Here is a 13,140-nt window from a genome sequence, read left to right on the forward strand (position 1 = left end):
GGTGCTGGCCAGGCCCAGAGAAGCGGGCCCTGGCCTGTGCTGGTGCCTCCGTCAGGAGTTCTGTGTTGCCTGCCTGGAGCTCAGTGAGCTGCTGAGGGGGCCGGACAGACCCGGGGTGGGCACGTGGCGTCAGGTGCTCACAGACCGTCCTTAGAGCAAGTTCATTGCTAACAGCTGTAACAGAAGCGCTCCTTTTCCTTCGTGATCTGCATTTAAAGTCTCGGTTTCTTTTCTCCCCTGTCATCTCTCCTGTCCCTGGTCGGCCTTGTAGTCTGACCTTTTGTCTGCTGGAAACTCTGCCACTAAGGAAGCTACACTGTTCGAACTTACCTCCCAGCTTAGGAAGGTAGAACGTGTACATCGCTCTTGGCTGTGCTTGCCGCTGCCTGCTTCCCGTGCTGCCTCACCCAGAGCAGTCTGAGGCTGGGGCGAAAACACAGCCCACGGGTGTGGGACCTGGGGTGGGGGGAGCACATCTTCTCTCACGAGTCGATCGCCAGCGCCCGTCACGCCTCAGTCACCTGCCCGAGGGGGTGAATTGCCTCCCGGGGTCACGCATGGGGCCACGCAGGACGTGCGAGCAGGCGTCAGCGCGTGCCTTCCGCTGAGCACGGGGCGCGTGGTCCACGCACAGCACGTCCTGCTTGTGGCTGCTGCAGTCGTACCCCGCGTGTTGTCAGGAAAGGGCAACTATGAGCTGAACTGACACCATTCTTTGCTGGCAGGCCGAAGAGAGACACGGCAACATCGAGGAGAGGCTGCGCCAGATGGAGGCACAGTTGGAGGAGAAGCACCAGGAGCTGCAGCGGGTACGTGTCCGGGCAGAGAGGCCGAGCGCCGGGCCGGGCCTGGGGGCTGCTCCCCACCCCCCACCGCCGTGTGCACTCGGTGTGCGGCCTCATCTGCGCGCTGTCTGCTGACTGGCGCACCCACCACGTGCTTGCCCGCAGGCGGGGTGTAGGGGGAGGAGGCCGCCTGCCGCTCTGACCAGCCTGTTGCGGGAGCTGCTCCAGGTACAGGTGGGACCTTACGGGCCCCCCTCAAACAAGCCTGAGGTGCCAGCCCGGGGTGCCCGTGACACTTAAGGCACAGCGCCCTAGGCGTTGGGTCTGCTTGCCTGGGGTGTGGCACTGGAGTCCCAGATTCCGGTCACGGGCCTGATCGCTGTCCTGAACCCCAAAGTATTGTTCCAGACACAAAGGTAGACGTAGGGATGGCCGTTCCTGAGCAGGAGGAAAACTCCTGTGCTCGGAGATGGGATAAAAAGGAGCATCGGGAAAGCGTGGTGGTGGAGGCTCACATCAGCTGAGTCCTGAGAGAGCTTTCCTGGAAGATTTGGTCACACGGCGAGATGGAACCTCCAGGAAATAGAGCGAGTGGTGGCCCCAGGTCCAGGCGTGCGACATCAGTACTGTCACCACCAGAACGCGGCGTTCCTGGGCCTGGACTGCAGAGCAGCAAACGTGAGCTTCCAGGAAGGAAAGCGTCTGCCTCCCGTCAAGAGATCCGCATGCCAGGCGCCCCTGCCCCCCACACAGGCACGCGCCCTCCCCTCTTAGGCAGAGAATTCGACTCTCACCGCTTGAGGGGTGCACTTCATTACTTCCAGAGCTCGTTGCAATAGGGATGCAGTTTATGACTAAGGCAATTCAAAGCAAACTTTTAAGTGGTTTTGCTTTAAAAATATTTGAGGGACTTCCCTGGTGGCGCAGTGGTTAAGAACCCACCTGCCAGTGCAGGGGACGTGGGTTTGAGCCCTGGTCCGGGAAGATCCCACACGCCGCGGAGCAGCTAAGCCCTTGCACTACAACTACTGAGCCTCTGCTCTAGAGCCCGCGAGCCACAACTACTGAAGCCTGCGCTCCGCAACAAGAGGAGCCCCCGCTCGCCGTAGCTAGAGAAAGCCCACGTGCAGCAACAAAGACCCAACGCAGCCAAAAATAAATTTATTTATTTATTTATTTTTAAAATTTGAATGCTGAGAGCCTTATCGTACGGTGAGCTGGGTCTCTTCTAGATGATGGTGGTTGCTGTGTTTTGGGCGTGATTCTGAGCGCTTTGTATTTAGTGTTTCCAACAACCTAGGAGAAAAGGGAGACCCGCCGAGGGGACCTGCCCTGACGTGTGCTGCCTGTCAGCACTTTCTGTCCCCTCCACTTTTCTTCTGTGTTCGTTCAGGGTGTGGGGTGAAAATAAGCTTTTGAAACCGTGAAGCTGATGCTAGGTTTACAGAACACAGACTTACCAATTTTATTACATTTAAAAATTACTTGCGGTAATTATTTCTAGTTTTTTAGTATAAATTATCATTACAAAGAATTCAGGTGATGTTAAGAGTATAAAGAAAAACATGTGAAAGTCTGTCTCCACTGTTTTTTTTCCCAAAATGAAATTTTTTACCTTTTGCTTTATAAGTTGAACTCATTTTACCCCCTTAATCCAGATTCAAGCTTCTGTTTACATGCTGGGAAGTTCCCCCTCCAGTGTGTGTGTAAGCTGATCCCCTTTAAAATATGCTTGTTTTCTGCGTGTAAATCTGCTCCTTGAGTCCATCAGACAGTTAATGGCTGGTGACACTAATGAGGCCCCCTGGGTGCTTTGTTGAACAGAAGCAGTGGGAGGGACCTTTCTCTGCACCTGCAGTCAGCTCTGGTGATCCAGTCGGTTCTGGTGACGGTGCAGAGTCCACCGGAGATGGCAGTGGGAGGGGCAGCCTGGGGAGCCAGGGCATAGGCCAGTCACGTCGTCGCTCCTTGGCACTTTTAAAATAATGACCATACTTGTTCTTGAAGTTTATAAGTTTTTGTTTTTCCTATTTTAGGCAAGGCAGAGAGAAAAAATGAATGAAGAACACAATAAACGTTTATCAGACACTGTTGACAAGCTTCTTTCAGAATCTAACGAGAGGCTTCAGCTTCATCTTAAAGAGAGAATGGCAGCTCTGGAAGATAAGGTGCGCTAGCGCAACGTCCCTGAAGGCCCCTTTGCAAAAGGGGTGCCAGGGGTTACGTCCTTGCCCAGGCTGTGCGTATGGGACATTGCCTATCATTCTTACTCTCCAGAACAAGAGCTGGAGAACTGTTTCCATAGCGGGCCAACCACGTAGTAAATATCTTAGGCGTTTACCGATTGTGAGTAATTGAGTAGAAGTTCATGCTGATCAGCTAAGTAGCGTGAAGGCAGCCACAGGCGATCCGTAAAGGAATGGACGTGGTTGTGTGCCACTGACGGGCCGAGTTTATCAGCCCCTGCGCCAGAGTTTTCTAGGTCCACCCTCACCCCTTCATTGCTCTTGCATTAGAGGTTTATTTCTGTCTCTTGTGTGTGATGTAATATAAAAGATTCAACCATCTAAAAACTCAGCGTTCTCATATTCCAACTCCAGCCTTCTCTCTTTTCATTTGGTTTGGAAAATGTCTTAAGCCTGGACTCTTGCTACTCTCATCATGGAACTACTTTAGCTGTAACCAGAGTAAAGGAGTAGCCGAGAATCTATGTCAGAGAAGCTCTGATGGGCGACACTTTGGTTCAGGTTTGATAAAAAACCTGTCCCGACTGCACCAGCGCCCTACAGATGAGGCCCAAGAATTTGCCCTGAGGTTAGCACCTGGGATGCTGCTTGTTTGGGAGAGACCAGTGGTTACCAGTGATGATGTGGTACATTTTATTTTACACAAAACCCACGATGAAGTGCATTACTAGAGACCGCATAGGGCAGTTACCTCCCTTCCTCCCTGATCTGCGGGCCGGCCGTAAGGTAGGAATATTTTTGTCTCAGATTTGAATTTTGCACGTGAAACTTGTGCCGGTCTCCCGAGTGACCACTGAACTGCAAAAGCTGAAAGCCGGTATAAACCAGTTTAACTTAGCCCATGAACTTGACCTCCTTACATCTAGAAAATCAGTCGGTGAAGAAGGGAATTTTATACGTACAGGTTATGATGAAAAGGTGGCATCTGGCCTCGTGGCTCGCATTTTACCCTGGGAGTGTGATCTGCCCGTTAGTGGCCCGTTCCTTCCCGCGGCGCTTTACTGTTTCAGACGGAACCGTAGCCGTCCTATAGTACGTGGGACATTTTTAAGAATTAACACTAAAAGGCTATTTATATCTTTTTCAGAATTCCCTCCTACGAGAAGTTGAAAATGCAAAAAAGCAATTAGAAGAAATGCAACATGATAAGGTGCTTCAATCTCTAGGTTGTTTAGAAATCCGTCAAGAGCTGAATTGAGCTGGGTTCATTGTTACTATAATTATTACAGCTGTTGAGCAGAAGTTGAGCTACATTTTCTTTATGGCTAGTCCACTGCTATAACATACATAGCACTCCGGGATTTGTATGTTGAAGGCGTTTGCATTTTAGATGGATTTAGAGTCCAGCAGGTGTGTGTGGTTCAGAATTCTGAGTCCTTTCTGGGTTCATTTGAAAGCTGAAACAAAGCAGGAGCCTTTCATCTGGAACAGTGCCGTCCATCAGAAAGATAATAAGAGCCACGTGTGTAATCTAACATTTCCTAGTGGCCACGTTTAAAACGGTAAAAAGAAACAGGTGAAGTCAATTTTGTTGTATTCTACCCTATGTAATCAGAATGTTATCTTATCGTATAATTGCTCTAAAAACGAATGAGCTACTTTACGGTCTTCTCTCCACCTGAGTCTTTGAAACCCGCGGTGTGGTTTCTGGTCACAGCGCTTGGCGCCCTGGGGTGGCCCGTCTCAGGCGCTCAGTAGCCACAGGAGGTGCGTGGCAGCTGTGGCCCACAGCACAGAGCAGGAAGGCTGTCCATTGACTCAGCAACTCTGGCAGTCTGCCTTGTCGCTCTGCCCTGTGAGGAAGTGACGCTGGGAGTAGAGATGGCACGTGAGTGGATGTGTGCTTGGTGTAGACAGCTAAAAGCAATGCAGAGGAGCGAGTGCGGTGGAGAGTGAATCCTGCGTGTGTGTCCCCCACCCCTGCCCCAAGTACAGCTTGTCTCAGAATTCATTATTGTTAATGGCTTGGCGTTTCTCTTCTGGGAGCTTTTCTACGACCAAGATGTAACTTTTTGTTCACTGCAGTTTATAAAGTTAATACTGGTCTGAGCGTTTATGTTTGCTATAGGACTCTTGGAGAACATTTTCTCAGAGTTAAAATGTTTGGATTTTATAGCTGCTAATGTAACCTGTTATGGTTTTGTTCAGCATTTGAGCACATTTTGATGCAAGTCATTTTATATCCTGAAAGCAACACGTGTTATGTCATTTGCTGTTTTGTAGGATCAGCTCGTACTAACCCTGGAAGCCTTGAGAGCTGAACTGGACCAGACGGGGCTGAGAGGGGCTCCCCTACACCACAGGTAGGACGTTCCCCAGGTCACAGCTCTGCTCAGCACTGCCGTGTGTATACAGGGGCGTGTCATGGCCGTGTGGACGGTGTGACTGGGTGGGTATAGCTCGTGGTCGCGCCTCCAGGAGCCTGTAGCTTAGTGGCAGGCTAGAGGGAAGAGTAGAACGTCATTCCTAAGGTTAGAACTCGGTACCTAGGAGAGTGGCATTCACATTACTGACAAGACTCAAAACCACAGGAGGCGGTTTGGAAGGAGGGTGGTGGCTCGTTAATATTTGGGTGTATTCATTTGAGGGACCTGACAGACTGTGACACTGATGTTTCTTAAGAATCGCAGGTTAGTGACTTGCAGTCATTTTAAAATTTATTGAGACGTGACTTGGCGTTGGCTGCCGTGGGAGGAACCACCTGGCTTGTGAATGAGTCGAGCAAATGACTCAGCATCCTGATTTTTTTCTTACTCGTCATTATAGGGGCAATAATTCTTTTTAAGCTATGTAAATGTTTCTTCGCTTTCTTTGCGGAAAAGGATCATCAAGTGAGAGTTAAACTTTAGCAAAAGTTATTGAAGAGCTTAACTGGTGACATTCATTCATCTGTAGGAAAGAGACTCCTGCTTGAATCGTGATTCAGGAGACGGTTCGGAGCCTATACAGATACTGCAGCGTTTGCAAACGCAGGGGACCGTCAGGGTCTAGGGTCCTTGCTGAACCTCCTAGAAAAAAGAGAAATCAAGGAAGATAGAGGCAGAGCCAGAAGTGTTCCCTGTCTCCAGAACCACCGGGGGGGGGGGGGGGTAGAATTTCAAGGAGAGTGTGTGTGCTTACGGACGGTGGGGGGTGGGGGGGTGGAGGGAGATCGGGACAGCGGCATCGCCGGACTTGCTGGCTAAGGTCCTCTAGGGTGAGGTCAGAGGTGGAGGCAGAGCCCTGCTCACGGGGTAGATGAGGCGTGTGTGAGGGCGGTGCGGGTACCTGGAGGAGGAGGTGGACACAGCCTGTTACTCTTTTGGGAGTTTGAGTGATGAAGGGGGCGCGGGTGCCAGAAGCGAAGGGCTGGCACGGTTGCGGGCGTTTTCAGTGGAAAAGCCTTGGGCATGGTCACCAGAGCCATGTGTGACAGTGAAAGTCAAGGACGAGGAAGCAGCTCTTGCTCTGATGGCGCAGGGGGGCGGGAGGGGGGCTCCGTGCTCTGATGACGCAGGGGTGTGGGGGGGGGCTCCGTGCTCTGATGGCGCAGTGGGGCGGCGGGAGGGCGCTCCGTGCTCTGACGGCGCAGGGGGGCGGCGGGGGGAGAGGCTCTGTGCTCTGACGGCGCAGGGGGGCGGGAGGGGGGCTCTGTGCTCTGATGGCGCGGGGGGGGCGGGGGCGGACTCCGTGCTCTGATGGCGCGGGGGGAGCGGGGGGGGGGGAGGCTCTGTGCTCTGATGGTGCGGGGGGGCGGGAGGGGGGCTCTGTGCTCTGATGGCGCAGGGGGGCTCTCTGTGCTCTGATGGCGCAGGGGGGCTCTCTGTGCTCTGATGGCGCAGGGGGGTGGAGTGGGGGGGCTCTGCTCTGATGGCGCAGGGGGGTGGAGTGGGGGGCTCTGCTCTGATGGCGCAGGGGGGCAGGAGGGGGGCTCTGTGCTCTGATGGCGCAGAGGGCAGGGGGGGCTCTGTGCTCTGATGGCTCAGGGGGGTGGAGTGGGGGGGCTCTGTGCTCTGATGGCTCAGGGGGGTGGAGTGGGGGGGCTCTGCTCTGATGGCGCAGGGGGGCGGAGGGGGGCCTCCGTGCTCTGATGGCGCTGGGGGGTGGAGTGGGGGTGCTCTGTGCTCTGATGGCGCGGCGGGGGGCGGAGGGGGGCCTCCGTGTTCTGATGGCGCTGTGGGGGCTGTAGACGAAATCTGCTCTGAAGACAGTGGGCTGGAGGGGCTGGGTACTGCGGGAGGGGACGTTTCAAGGAGGCAGTTCTAGAGGTGTAATGTCAAGTGGCTTAGTAGAGGGGTGGTTGGGAGCTGTAGAAATGGGAAAAGACGGATCACAGCAGGTGGGGAGGGGGGCCTCGGGTGCGGAGGGAGGACTGAAAAGATGGCTCGTAGGCAGGGCAGGCTCGGCTTGTTTGGCAGGACTTCACAGTGAAATCGGTCACCTTGTCTCTGAGATCTTCTGGGAGGAAAGCCAGCCACGGTTGACAAGTGGGGGAGAAAGATGGTGGCTGGGCTCCGTAAGGAGACTGGGAAATGACTGCTGTGGGGCGACAGAACCCGGGGGCGTTTGTGGACTTCAGAGGATCCGCCAGCCACCAAAAGCACGTGCGGGATTTTGTGTCATAGCTTTCACCCGATTTTGAAGTGTGCTGTGGCCCCCAAGCAGTTGGGTAGAAGTCATGCTGAGAAAGAAGGAGCAGTTTCCTTAGGAATGAGGCCAGAGGTGAAGGGAGAGACCGTTGCGGTTCAAGGGAGATTCCAGACTTTGACCTCCTGCAAACAAGGGATAAATCCTATGCAACACTTGAAAACGTTTTTTTTTTTTTTACATCTTTATTGGAGTATAATTGCTTTACAATGGTGTGTTAGTTTCTGCTTTATAACAAAGTGAATCAGTTATACATATACATATGTTCCCATATCTCTTCCCTCTTGCGTCTCCCTCCCTCCCTGCCTATCCCACCCCTCTAAGTGGACACAAAGCACCGAGCTGATCTCCCTGTGCTATGCGGCTGCTTCCCACTAGCTATCTGTTTTACATTTGGTAGTGTATATATGTCCGTGCCGCTCTCTCACTTCGTACCAGTTTACCCTTCCCCCTCCCCACATCCTCAAGTCCGTTCTCCAGTAGGTCTGTGTCTTTATTCCTGTCTTACCCCTAGGTTCTTCATGACATTTTTTTCCCTTAAATTCCATATATATGTGTTAGCATACGGTATTTGTCTTTCTCTTTCTGACTTACTTCACTCTGTATGACAGACTCTAGGTCTATCCACCTCACTACAAATAATGCAATTTCATTTCTCTTTATGGCTGAGTAATATTCCATTGTATATATGTGCCACATCTTCTTTATCCATTCATCCGATGATGGACACTTAGGTTATTTCCATCTCCTAGCTATTGTAAATAGAGCTGCAGTGAACATTTTGGTACATGACTCTTTTTGAATTTTGGTTTTCTCAGGGTATATGCCCAGTAGTGGGATTGCTGGGTCATATGGTAGTTCTATTTGTAGTTTTTAAGGAACCTCCATACTGTTCTCCATAGTGGCTGTACCAATTCACATTCCCACCAGCAGTGCAAGAGTGTTCCCTTTTCTCCACACCCTCTCCAGCATTTATTGTTTCTAGAGTTTTTGATGATGGCCATTCTGACTGGTGTGAGATGATATCTCACTGTAGTTTTGACTTGCATTTCTCTAATGATTAATGATGTTGAGCATTCTTTCATGTGTTTGTTGGGAAGACATTTCTTTTAAAAACGTCAAGCAGAGTGTGAACCAGAGGAGGCTGAGCTAGCACGTGGTCCTGGCCCGCTCTGCAGAGGGTGTGAGGAGTGCTTTACTCTCCTCGGGGGAGTGGGGTCTCTTTCCCGGATTTCAGGACTCCTGCAAATGAAGGTGCCACCCTTCTTCCCAGAGACAAGGGCCGAGCAGCTCCCGGGCTGGGCCCACAGTGCAGGTGGGCCCATGGTCAAGGCTGGGCCGCACCTCCGCTGACCGGGGTGTCTCCTGACACCCACGCCCAGTTTCTGTCGTCATGCTCAGGGCCCCAACCACCTGTTCTGGGACTTCTTCAGCCTAGAGCCTTGATCGTTAATCTAATTACACCCAGGACTCTGCTTTTGATTCGGAAACACCAGTCCATCTAAGCTCTAAGCCGTGGTTCAGAGGGGTTTCTGCTGCTGGTTTGTCTGAGGCGCTGTGAGCGCTGTAGACGGTGTTCCAGGTAGAGGAATGTTTGTGATTGATGGGCTTCACACTGGGAATCTTGGCCCAAACAGGAAAGGAGAGAACAGCTGAAGGCCAGAGGGGAGGTGTGGATGTCAAGGAAAAAGCAGAGCAGGTGCCGGGCCCAGCGCCCTGACCGGAGGGCGGGTTCCCAGGTGGCCCACAGACCCCTGGACACCGCAGACAGCTGGATGCCGTCCCTGTCACTTGCATGTCCTCGTGTCTGTGCTGGCTTTCCCGGATGTGGTGGGGCAGGCGGCGGGTTGCTGTTGGAGCGGGCGAGCGGTGCCCTCCTGGGCGACCTTCTCCTGTGACATCACTCAGTTTCCAAGTTGACAGGTTCCGGCTTGGCCAACAAAGTGAGGTCACTTTTCTCCTAATAATGACCTTTTTCTTCCCCCGTGTTTCAGCCGACCCCACTTGGGCAGCGTCCCAGATTTCAGGTTCCCCGTGGCAGACGGGCCCTCGGACTCCTTCAGCAGCAGCGCGGTGTTGCGACGCCCGCAGAAAGGCCGGCTGGCAGCGCTGCGCGACGAGCCTTCCAAGGCAAGGCCCCCGCCCCGCCCCGCCCCGCCCCGCCCCGCCCCGCCCCGCCCCGCCCCGCCCCGCCCCGCCCCGCCCCGCCCCGCCCCGCCCCGCCCCCTGTCCCGCCCCGCCCCCGTCCCGGGCCAGCGCTCTGTGAGATACTGGCCTCCTCGCCCTGCGGTTTGGAGACTGTCTTGAAACAGCGCTTGATGGGTCGCTTCCTCTCTTCCCCTGCCCCCATTTTCCTTTTTCCGACTAAGAGTTTACTTTTAAGGCAAGCTTTGTTTTTAGAACGAGTTTTGGTAACGTGACCTACTGTGAGGCGCGGCGCGGCGCTGAGGAGCACAGGTTTGAGGTCGTCCTTAAGAGTGAACGATGCGCACCTCCGTCGTCTTGTAGCGAGGGGAGGCTCAACGGCCTTCACGTTTCTGTGCGTTTCGCGGCATATAGTTTTTATATATGTCTCTGTATTTTGAGCTCCCACATTCAGTGAGCAGCTGGTTTGGGCCAGGCATCCTCAGACCTAGGGCTCCAGCAGAGAATTAAAAACGGACAAAATACCGGCACACACGCACACCCCAGCACGCACTCCCTAGTGAGAAGAGAGAGGCAGCGGTGAATGGAAAGTAAAATAAAACATGCCGTGTGTATTCCTTATCTACTGCTGCATCGCCAGTCACTGCAAAGCTCAGTGGCTTCACAGTGAACATTTAATAGTCCACAGCTCGTGTGCACGTGGGAGCATCTCAGTGGGCTGGGCCCTGCTCAGGGCCTCCTGAGGTCGCTGCCACCGGAAGGCCCCCCCGGGGCTGGGTGGCACGCTTTCAGACTCCCTCACCTGGCTGTTGGCGAGAGGGCCCCGGTCCTTGCCGTGTGGACCTCTTCCAGAACTCCCTCCGAGAGAGAGCGGGGGAGAGCCCTTTCATGCCGCAGTCTCGGAAGCTGCACACCTTTGCTTCCACTGCGTTCTGCTCATCAGAGTGAGCTGCGAAGTCCCGCCCTCACTCACGGGGGTCAGGGAGGAGCTGCCCTCTGCCTCTTGAAGCGAGGAGGACTAAAGAATTCATGGACGTATTTTTCAGTCACCACAGCCTGTCAGATGGTAATAAGCAGGGAAAGGAGACCAAGGGTACCCGAGTTGCCAAACAAGGAGGGGAATAATAAGTTTTAAACAGCGTGGCCAGCGAGGGTCTCCAGGAGGGTGGCGTTCGAGCAAAGACCTGAGGAAGGGAGGGGGAGTAGCCATTCGGAGGTAACGGTCTTGCCAGCCAGACGGGCCAGTGCACTGGACGTAGGCTACGGGGGCGGGGGCGGTCCGGGAGCAGCTCAAGGCTGGGGTCTGTTTCCTGCTGTGAGGGAGATAGCCGGGTCGGGGGAGGCTGGGACCTGGGCCTCGGTCCCGTTCAGGTGGACAGGTCGGCAGCTGGGTGTTCCAGCTTGGACCCGGGAGAGCTCTCAACTCGAGGTAGACTTGGGGTCATGGGCATACAGGTGGTATTTAAAGGCATGAGCCAGATAGGGTCACCCAGTCGGTGCCTGTAGAGAGAGAGATGAGGTCCACGGATAGAGCCGTGGGGCACCCCGGATTCAGAGGCCGGGAGGCTGAGAAAGGGCGGCAGGGGGTGAGGAGTAGCCCGGGGGGGGGGGGGGGGGGGGCTGCCGAGTCAGAGGCTCCAGCGCTCTGCTGGGCAGTGTGGGGGAGGGGACCTAGGCGTGCGGGCTCCACGGAGCCCCCGGAGCCACACCTGCTTGCAGAGAGTGGGAGACAGACTGAGGAGGGAAGGGGAGGCATAGAGGCTGCCCTTGGGCGCTTTCAGGGAAACGCAGTGGTTGCTGGAAGGAGCCCTGGAGGGGGAGTTCTGTGGTTCCTGCTGTGTGCTTTTAAGGAGAGAGGAGGGAGTGGACATCCTGAGGCTGTTGGGAATGAGCCCCTAGGACGTGGATTAGCCACAGGGAAGGAGGAGTGACGGCAGGTGATCCTGGACCAGCTGAAGGGGGTGGCCCGGCCCTGGGGAGGGTCGGAAGACGGATTGCGTGGGCACAGGCCCCAGGGGCAGGGGGCTGGGCAGCCTGCGTCTAGAGGCTGCCCCGCGGTTACTCTGAGGTCGTGTCTGGGAAACGGAAGGCAGGACCCTGGGCTGAGCGTGGAGGTGGGGATGGGGGGCGGGAGGAGGTTTGGGGAGGGAAGGGTTGTGGGACGGCCCCAGAGGAGAGGCAGCGCAGGGCCCCAGCGAGCACGCTGCTTCTGTGCGTGTTCTGATGACAGCGCAGAGGGCGTCTGCGGCTCAGCACGGAGGTGCCCTTGCAACGCAGTTCCCTAGAAAAGCCCGCTGCTCTGCGGCTCCCTCGCCCCGAGGGCTGTCGGGGGCAGGCTCTCCCATCTCCCTTCTGCTGCTGCTCTTGTCCGCCCGTGTTGGGACCAGACTCAGGAGACGAGACTAAGGGACCTCTGAGAGCCCGGTTACGTGGTGGCCCTGGTAAAAGCTATGGCAGCCGAGGTGAACCCGGCGGCTTTGGGTCTGAGGGATTTTTTTTTTACTTCCCTTCAGCCTGGCTGATGGTGGCACGGAATTAATTTTCGGTTTTTGTTTCTGACGCGGTTGCCTCAGCCTTGCGAATAGCGTCGTAGAATTGCCTCCCGTCCAGGCTAGGAAGTGAACGTTACCAGGCTGTCTGAGAAATAGATCCTCCTCCTGCCCGTTTCTTAAGTACTGCTCACTTACAGATGTCAGTGGCTTCTAAGCGTGACCCATTTTTCCAAGGTCTTCTGGGTCTCTGTGTAAAGTTGTTTCAAGTTGCTGGTAGCCTGAAGTTGCCCTGACTGTCGCTGCTGAACCGCGGCCTTTCGTGCGCAGGTGCAGACCCTGGACGAGCAGGACTGGGAGCGCGCGCGGCAGGCCAGCGTGCTGGCTCACGTGGCGCAGGCGTTCGAGAGCGGCGCGGACGTGCCTGACGGCGCCGGCGACGGGGACACGCTCTTCAGCTCGGCCACTCTGCTGTCGCCCAGCGGGCAGGCCGATGCCCAGACCCTGGCCATGATGCTTCAGGAGCAGCTGGACGCCATCAACAAAGAGATCCGGTGCGTGTGCCCGTGCCTGGCTCCCCGGAAACACGGTGTCTCCGAGGGGTGGTCGCTACTTAGAAAAGCCTAAGTGTTCCATAAATAAGAAAACGTACGTCGGTTCTGTTTTAAGAATTTTAAGTCCTGAGATCGCCCTTGCTTATAAAGCTCAGTTAAGCAGGGCGTTGTCTCCACAGCTGTGGGGTCAGCACACTGTGTGAGATGTCGTGGAAGGGGGAGAGGCGTGAGGCGTTCAGCCCCTGCCCCCGGAAGCTGCCGACACACCTGGAGAGAGATGGCGGGGTGCAGAGAG

The 13,140-nt window shown here is 55.0% G+C and overlaps 1 protein-coding gene across 7 annotated transcripts in view; it reads left to right on the forward strand.

The window, feature by feature from the left end:
* PPFIA1 (PTPRF interacting protein alpha 1) overlaps positions 1 to 13,140 on the forward strand; it is an 89,596-nt gene that overhangs the window by 43,960 nt on the left and 32,496 nt on the right. For 3 of the 7 annotated variants that reach the window (XM_032638805.1, XM_032638803.1, XM_032638804.1), the window contains exons 10-16: positions 272 to 346; positions 726 to 809; positions 2,822 to 2,953; positions 4,119 to 4,181; positions 5,255 to 5,334; positions 9,652 to 9,787; positions 12,622 to 12,845. In XM_032638805.1, coding sequence (XP_032494696.1) covers positions 272 to 346; positions 726 to 809; positions 2,822 to 2,953; positions 4,119 to 4,181; positions 5,255 to 5,334; positions 9,652 to 9,787; positions 12,622 to 12,845 — 794 coding nt within the window. Of the gene's footprint in view, positions 1 to 271; positions 347 to 725; positions 810 to 1,028; positions 1,539 to 2,821; positions 2,954 to 4,118; positions 4,182 to 5,254; positions 5,335 to 9,651; positions 9,788 to 12,621; positions 12,846 to 13,140 lie in introns of those variants that run through there. The other 4 variants (XM_032638807.1, XM_032638806.1, XM_032638808.1 and 1 more) reach the window with 3 other exon arrangements.

This window comes from Phocoena sinus, chromosome 8 (genome assembly GCF_008692025.1).
Source record: "Phocoena sinus isolate mPhoSin1 chromosome 8, mPhoSin1.pri, whole genome shotgun sequence".
In the NCBI taxonomy this organism is placed as follows: domain Eukaryota; kingdom Metazoa; phylum Chordata; class Mammalia; order Artiodactyla; family Phocoenidae; genus Phocoena; species Phocoena sinus.